The sequence below is a fragment of the Mus pahari genome, chromosome 18 (assembly GCF_900095145.1).
Source record: "Mus pahari chromosome 18, PAHARI_EIJ_v1.1, whole genome shotgun sequence".
Classification (NCBI taxonomy): Eukaryota; Metazoa; Chordata; class Mammalia; order Rodentia; family Muridae; genus Mus; species Mus pahari.
This window is the reverse complement of record NC_034607.1, coordinates 19300955-19309067: the sequence shown is the minus strand read 5'-3', so window position 1 is coordinate 19309067 and position 8113 is coordinate 19300955. Positions and strand designations below refer to the sequence as shown.

The 8113-nt window shown below is 44.3% G+C and overlaps 1 protein-coding gene across 5 annotated transcripts in view; it reads left to right on the top strand.

Moving 5' to 3' along the window:
* Positions 1–7178, top strand: part of Satb1 (SATB homeobox 1) — a 96894-nt gene extending 89716 nt beyond the window's left edge. For 3 of the 5 annotated variants that reach the window (XM_029531262.1, XM_029531261.1, XM_021217448.2), the window contains exons 10-11: positions 1974–2177; positions 4398–7178. In XM_029531262.1, the coding sequence (XP_029387122.1) occupies positions 1974–2177; positions 4398–4919 (726 nt within the window). In that variant the 3' untranslated portion in view covers positions 4920–7178. Of the gene's footprint in view, positions 1–1973; positions 2178–2680; positions 2777–4397 lie in introns of all 5 variants that reach the window. The other 2 variants (XM_029531264.1, XM_029531263.1) reach the window with 2 other exon arrangements.
* The last annotated feature ends 935 nt before the right edge of the window (positions 7179–8113 follow it).

The following is an 8113-nucleotide window of genomic DNA, read 5'->3' as shown; positions in this document are numbered from 1 at the left end:
ACATGAACATTCATATTCATATGTGTATATATATGTGTATATACACAGATATGTTAGCATTCATATATATATGTATATATATGCATATGCACATGAACATGTGTGTGTGTGTGTGTGTGTTTACTTAAATTAGAAACAACTGTTAAAGTACTCAAACTTTCTTAGAGGCATTTGGCTAGCTTGTAAGGTCCTGGGTTTTATACTGAGCCCTATAAGCAAAACAAAGCAAGAGTAAAATTTGCACCACTCACCCCAAATCATGGGTATTCTGACAGGCTAGTTGGAACCTCATGTTTTGGTCCCCATCTTTTCTTTTCTTTTTTTTTTTTTTTTTTTTAATCTTTCAGTCCTGGGAGAAGAAGGCCTTGTTTCTTTTCACCATTATCACAAATAGACATTGCTTTTGAATGGCTCATTCAGTTTGAAAAGAGAAAGAAAGCTGAATAATTCTCTGGCTTCACCTCCTAGTAAGAGCAGAATCCTCCCTGGATAGATCTAAAATTTGCATAATAGAGGTACAGGGTCTGGACTATTCCTGTCCAACTAGCTTCCTGGAAATTTCTAAGAAAGCCCTTCGTTTTGGACTAGTTTCCCAGAAGCAGAGCCCCAAATGGATAATGGTGCCTGTCCCTCAATGAGTGGGGGAGAACGGGGAAGGGCAAAGGACATCAATGACCTGGTTAGAGGTAGTGGTCAGAATGGGTCTAGCCTGCTGTCTAATTGAGCTAATCATAGGTCACCCTGGGGCAGTGGGCCAGTGAAGTAGTAGAACCACCTTCTGGTCTGTCCAGGTAGATGTCCCCGACAGTCTAATGAGTTGTCCTGGCTGTGGGCTCCAGTTGTATACTCTCTCCTCCCACTTCCCCACCCCATTGCTTGTGGCCCAGGAGGGCAGACAGGAAAAAAGTTTGAGGTGGTGGTAAGCAAGTGTCTTCTGTTGAAACTTCTAGGGTCAGGTTGCATCGTGGCCTTGGTTGAATTTGTCCTTCACTTTGTGTTGTTGGTTTTTTTTTTTTTTTGGTTCTTCTCTTTTCCCTGAAAACTTACTGAAGTTCTTCCCTGAAAAGTTACCATGGACACGTGCTACAGCCGACATAAAATCAGGACTCTGGGGTTCCCTTTAAGAAAGTTTCTTGTTGAAGAATTCTCCTAAATGCCCATAATAAAACCATAAAGCCAACCGTGTTCGTGCCCAAGCATGCTGGCACTGGTGTAAGCTTAGGAGAGCCTCTGAGGACAGTTTGTTTCTCACGCTGACTTGCCACCTCAGTGTCTTCCATCACCAGTGACCATTGACAAGCAAGAAGGCTGGGCTGGATGGTCCCGCCCTCGGCTTCCTTCTTCTCCGTCTCTCTCACTGAGGTCTGTGGTGAATGCTTTTTTGCTCTGGGGTCCTGACTTTCCTTCAGTGTTTGTGTGCTTGCACTCAGGTGTACAGGAGCTGAGTCAAAAGGTCTTTATGGTAGACAAGCCCTCGGGTATCTTTCTCCACACCCCCATCACGGGAGTAGCAGGCAACAGGCTTTTATGTCGATTCTGGAGGTCCAAACTCACATCTGCATAGTGGCACAGTAAGCAGTTACCCACCAAGCCATCTTCCCAGCCCATGTGTCTGCCTGTTAACGATGTAAATCTGAACGTTCTAAACATCTGTCAGAAACAGAGCCTGCTTCCTCCGTTGCTACAACCATCCTCTCTTAACAGGTTGAAAGAAGGAAAGAAAGAAAGAAAGAAAGAAAGAAAGAAAGAAAGAAAGAAAGAAAGAAAGAAAGAAAGAAAGAAAGAAAGAAAGAAAGAAAGAAAGAAAGAAAGAAAGAAAGAAAGAAAGAAAAGAAAGAAAGAAAGAGAGAAAAATTCAGGCCGATTGGAGTGTGATGCGTGGATGAGAACGTTACGGACTGGAGTCTCAGCTTTAGCATCTACAGAGGATCCCAACCCTGGCACCGACTAACCTGTTACCTCTTCCTCCTAAGGGATGGCTGTGTGAGCTGTTGCGCTGGAAAGAAGACCCTTCCCCAGAAAACAGGACCCTGTGGGAGAACCTGTCCATGATCCGAAGATTCCTCAGTCTGCCCCAGCCTGAGCGCGATGCCATCTATGAGCAGGAGAGCAATGCTGTGCATCACCATGGCGACAGACCTCCCCACATCATCCATGTTCCAGCAGAACAGATTCAGGTTCGTTTACCTTGGCCAATTCAGTGTAGCACCAACTAAACAAAGCCTTCAGCTTAGCAGGGAAGTTAGTGGTTCCCCTCTTCCCACAGTCTACATCCAGGCGTTCTACAGGAGACAGCCATCTTGCTCAGGGGATAAATTTCTGGCTAACATGGCTGAAAAGGGGGGCAGGAGCCCCCGTTTGGACTGACTTGGTTAGCACTGGGTTTTAAGTATGAAAGCTTAAGACATATCTTTTGGTGTGTGTTTTTAAAATTCGAATTTAAAACACCACCTACTCCTTAATTAAAACCACCCTTCCCCAGAGGAAAGGAACCAACTTCGTGCTGTAGAAGAAGGTCACACATTTTATACCTTGGCACCTGTCCAGAGTGAGGGGGGAGGGAGCCCGGCATCTTGCTTTATCCTTATGCTCTTGTCCAGCCTTTCACCTCACATACCCTCCCCACGCTTCGCAGGGCAGGGCAGGGCAGGACGAGTCATGTTTGTTTGTCTTTCCTTAGAGCCTCTCTCCCAGCACCCTTGGGAAAGGAGAGTCTAGAGGCGTTTTCTTACCAAGTCTGCTGACCCCTGTACCATGGCCCCATGCTGCCCCTCAGGTGAGCGGGCACCAGTTTCCTGTGCTGAGGAGAAAGGGAGAAAAGAGGGTGTTGTGAAGGCTAGTTCCCTCAGTCAGGATTTTCAGATGGACAGTGATAAGATGGCCTCGCCTCTGGCCAAAGCCCACAAGGCCAGCCCCGAGCCTGTGCTTGATGTCCCTGTGTGGGGCGTGGTGCTTCATCTCTTGAAAGGCTGCTGCCCATGAGGAACTTGATTAAAAGGCTATGGATGGATCAGACCACGTACTGGGGCTCCTGTGGCTAGTTGAATGTAAGCTGTGTAACTTGTTTCTGCTAAATCTGAAGGTTGCTTCTAGCTTTCTGCGAATGCCTCTGGGGTCCCAGAAACCTGCCTGACATCTTTGTTGAATCTCTTGCATTCCTTCTTGGTATTGCTGTATAGATATCTGTAGCTAAAATAATAGAGTTATCCATCCACCAGAAAAAAAAAATCCTTGAGTATTTATTAAAGATAAAACAAATTGAAAAAGAGAATCCCTTAGGATATTAAGCACTAAAATAATTGTGAAAGCCTGAAAAACCAACTGTTTCAGCTAAAACAAAGACAAGAAAGATATATGTTAAGTAATAAAAATAGTACTTGTTTGAAAATGTAAATTGTTTTTAATAAAATTGCTTCTTAGGGGGATAAGAGGAAATGCTTAAGCACAGGACGAATGTTCTAATACATCGCAGCTCTGTGCACCCGGGGTTGATTGGCTTGGCTGCTAAGAATTATGGGTGTCGAGTGCACAGTAGACACACGCCGCACGTTTGTTGCGTATAATTGTGTACAGGAATTACAGCACATATGCAGATACTAATTATGAAAAAGTGTCTGTATACATTAAATTTAAAGCCTAATCACATCGTAGTTTACTATAGACAAAACAATTCGCCAGCTGGTGTAGAATGGAGTGAACCTTTATTTGAAGGGGGTAAGAGAAAAAAACTTAGCGTTAGCCTAGTCGCAAGTACTAGGAATGTATGTGTGTGTGTGTGTGTGTGTGTGTGTGTGTGTGTGTGTCTGCGTGAGGGCAAGAGAATTGGAACTAACCTTACTGTCTAATAGAGCATACTTGCACCTCCAAGAGGTGTGCAGTGAGAGAAGCCACTGCCATGCTCCCCTCCATGGGACAGCCACAGAAAGCAGCATAGCAAAATGCAGTATGGCCAGGCACAGTGCTTCCCCAGTGGCTGGGTAGCTCAACCGCCCGAAGATGTCTCTGGAATCCTTGCAAAGAGGGATTCTTCTTTTAAGTCTGTTAATGAATGACATCATGATGTGCTTAGCTGGCCACCTTTGGTACACATCCCTTTGCAGAGAGTGTGTTGCTCACCTTTTTCCCAGTTTTTCTCCTCCCCAGAGTGGTGGTAAATGGGCACAGTAGCCCTGCAAGCTGCATAGCTTCCTAGCTGCCCAGCCCTGAGCTCAAATTTGTATTTGTTTATTTAATAAAGGCTGTGGGCTGTTTAGCTGGCCTGCTCTTTCTCTGTGTGTCTGTCTCCCCTACTCCAGCCCCACCCCCACCCCCAGACACTGCACAGGCTTGGCAAGCACCCACTCTTACTCCTGTGGGCTCCTCGGAGCAGCTCTGACTGTCTGCTTGTCTCTTTGCAGCAACAGCAGCAGCAGCAGCAGCAGCAGCAGCAACAGCAGCAGCAGCAGCAGCCGCCGCCACCGCCCCAGCCCCAGACCCAGCCCCAGGCAGGCCCCAGGCTCCCCCCACGGCAGCCCACCGTGGCCTCCTCCGCGGAGTCCGACGAGGAAACCCGGCAGAAGACCAGGCCACGAACCAAAATTTCCGTGGAAGCCCTGGGGATCCTTCAGAGTTTCATCCAAGACGTGGGCCTGTACCCGGATGAAGAGGCCATCCAGACTTTGTCTGCACAGCTGGACCTCCCGAAGTACACCATCATCAAGTTCTTTCAGAACCAGCGGTACTACCTTAAGCACCACGGCAAGCTGAAGGACAACTCCGGCTTGGAGGTGGATGTGGCCGAGTACAAGGATGAGGAGTTGCTTAAGGATTTGGAAGAGAGCATCCAGGATAAAAACGCCAACACCCTTTTCTCAGTGAAACTCGAGGAAGAGCTGTCGGTGGAAGGGAACACAGACATTAATGCTGACCTGAAAGACTGAGAGAACAGTATTCTTTTCAGCCGCGCGCCACTGGTATTTCCTAACAACATGAGAAGTCCACCTTGTGTTCGCTCAGAAAAACCTTCATTGTTTATTGTTTGGCCAATGAATCTTCGGAAACTTGCACAAACAGGAGGGAAGTTGGAAGGACAGGACAGCCAGCACTCAAGGTTTTACTCTGTTTTACAAAACTGCTTGGCAGCCCCCCCCGGTGAAGCATCAAGGATTGTTTGGTAGAATTTGTGTTCAAGGGCTGCACCCAGGTGTTGTACCCTGTCAGCATGTTACCAGAAATTGGTTTTCTTTTCGATTATTATTATTCTGGAGCCTCAAATAAGCATTATAACTTCTGTGATTATGATTGCCTTTTCTTTAATGATTTCTGTAACACTCCACACTAGTCTTTGGAAACTGGCCCCTTATTTTAAAGAGAAAAAGGAAAAAAAAAAAAAAGAGAGAGAGAGAGAGTTTGTTACTCGATTGTATGTTAAAAAAAGAACTATAGACTGTGGAATGCAGTTTAAAGATGACATATGCCAACAAATGCCTTGTATTGTATGGCACTGCCGTAATTAAAATTTGTTTTTTATTTTGGAAATAAAAGTTCACTGTAATTTTTTTTTCATCCTCATTGTTACATGATTTTTTTTTTTAAGGAAAAGAAAATGTGAAACACAATTTAGTCCTTGTTATTTATTTGTAGATCCTGCAGCATCATGTCATAATTAAGTTTTTTGGAGATTTCTGTTAAATGTAATGTTGCTTTCCCATCCTGATTTCCTTTCTATTTATAACTGTATTTTGATGGGCAGTAAAACAAAGTGTCTTAAAAGTTTTAAATAGAGAAAAATGTGCTTTACACAGTTGCCTATAAAAGTCTATGTTATCCAAGCAATTCACCCTAGAAGCTTCGGTCTCGTTGTTGTATGCAATTTTTACTATCATGCAAATAAGCTTAGGTAAATAAAACTAATAGATCACCTTAGAAAATTATGCAATTAATGTGAAAATAATTGATGTTTGCAATGTGTCTTTCTTTGGTTTACAATCAATTTTAAAGCGACATCTGTATAAAGTTTCTGTATAAAGGTGTATTTCTTTTTTATGAGTTTATGGCTATGAAAACACCAGCTATTTTGTTACAGCTGCTGTTTTTATAAGTGTATCACAGTTTTCTTTATGCAGAAATGTGCTGATTAGGAGTGGTTATTGACTGTAACTACACAATTAAAATTGTTTGTATGGTATGACATGGCAGGGTTTGTCTGCTTATGTGAAGTAACTTTAACCAGGCTCAAGGACGGCTGTCAGTTAGGGGCATGCTCACGCTTTCTTGGTGATAGCTTGTGGGTTCTGAAAAGCAACCGAACACTCCCTGAGATACTCAGTTCAAGCTACCCATATGCTCAGTTTTCAATAGTTGTGGAATTCCACAATGCAGACGATAATCTGCTTTTGCTCATTACACCAGACAGTCAAAGACTCCAACAGAAATATTACTGTGGCAGTTAAGTACTTGGAATGGCCATACCTGCTTTTTCTGCACAATCCTCCCGTTAGGGCAATATTTTCTTCAAGCTAGGGTGCATTTTTTAAAAAAGCCATCAATAGCAGCATGAACAAGGGAACACATGGGCCTTCTGTGTGAGTGAGAATGCTTTGCAGGAAACAGTTTAGGGGAGGGGCTTTTTTTGGTGTTGACTTGTTTTACAAGTCCTAGGTAGGCAAGGTGAACAGCCCCGACTTGATTGGACTGCCTTTGTCAAAACTGAGAACCACGTGGAGAAAGGAGGAGGCAGAGCCCTGGACTCCCAAATCTAAACTGCTGCATCATGGCCCAGGCTGGCATACTGTGCCTGGCTCCGGGGGAAACCTTCCATTGGCTGTGTTTCTCTGTCTTTTGTATCCCTTTGTTAGGGTTCCCTGGTTGCTGGGGATATTTAGGTCCGTGGAGCCAGGCGCTGCAGCTACCCTCTTCCGGAGGGGCATTTCCTCGGGCCTGGGCAGCTCCAGTCTGGGGGCTGCGGGGTTTTCCTGGTGGTCTAAATGGGCTCCTTGAAAACTCCACTAAGGGAGGTACAGCTGAGCACCTCCGAAGGCTGCTCTCCCGCTGCAACCTAATTTCGGCTTCTTTTTCTTAAGTGAGAAAACACTGCAAACTTTCTTTGTTTGCTGGAGTTGAGCAAAGTAATTACATGAGCCAAAGGCATTTGAACTGAGATAATGCAAGCTAATTTTAAATGTTAAAACAACAACAACCAGCCCCCCCCCCCCCAAACAAGTAACATGCTGCTAACTACAGATTAACATCTGTGGCCTCCTTTCCCCGGGTTTAAGAGTGGACGGAGCATTGAGTAGAAGTGATGCCTTTTTTATTTACAACAGCCCAACACTTAAGATATCAAATAGGTGTAAAATCGAGTTGCAAGTAAGATTTTTTCCCTGTTCCTAACAGTCCAAGTTATTTTGAATTGATGTATCCCAAGGAAATGAGTGTGTTGGAAAGCAACGCCATTGTGCCAGCAAAATTATCAGATGTTTTAAATTTCAGGTCAGCATGGTTTTTGTTACTTTAGAATAAAGCACATGTTAGCAAGCCACGGTGGTCACAGTGGAGTGGGTAAAACTGTTGAAGACAGCGTATTTCAGAAGATTTCCCCTAGTGATCCACATTGTCCCCCGCCCCCAACGTCATTGTCACCCATGTGTCTCTGGTTGCCTATTGGCTGTTGGTAAAATTCCTTTAACAAGCTTCATTGTGTCCCAGCATTTCGGAGGTGTTTGAACGCTGGGCATGACATAGTGCTTTGTGCTGTTAGAACCTTAGCAGAGTCAGGTAATTTCCGGGTAATAGTCAACCGTGTGCATCTGAGTCTGTCATAGCATCTACACTCAGCACTTTGCCACTAATTTGTATTACACTCTGTGGCCATATAATACCTGCACATTATGCAAAAAATGTTGTTGATAGTATCTTCTTGCCACACAATATGCAGAGTTGACACATAACCTTTGAAAACAAAGGTGACTAGTATGTGTGCCCTACCTGTGTGGCACTTAGTAACAAAGTCTGTACATATGTATAAAATGCGTATTGACTGGCATTTAGTACTAAGAAATTCTGAGCTTAAGTGTCTGACCCTAGTAGTATCTATAGTTAACAATGCTTATTGAAAACACATAGCTTAAATAGA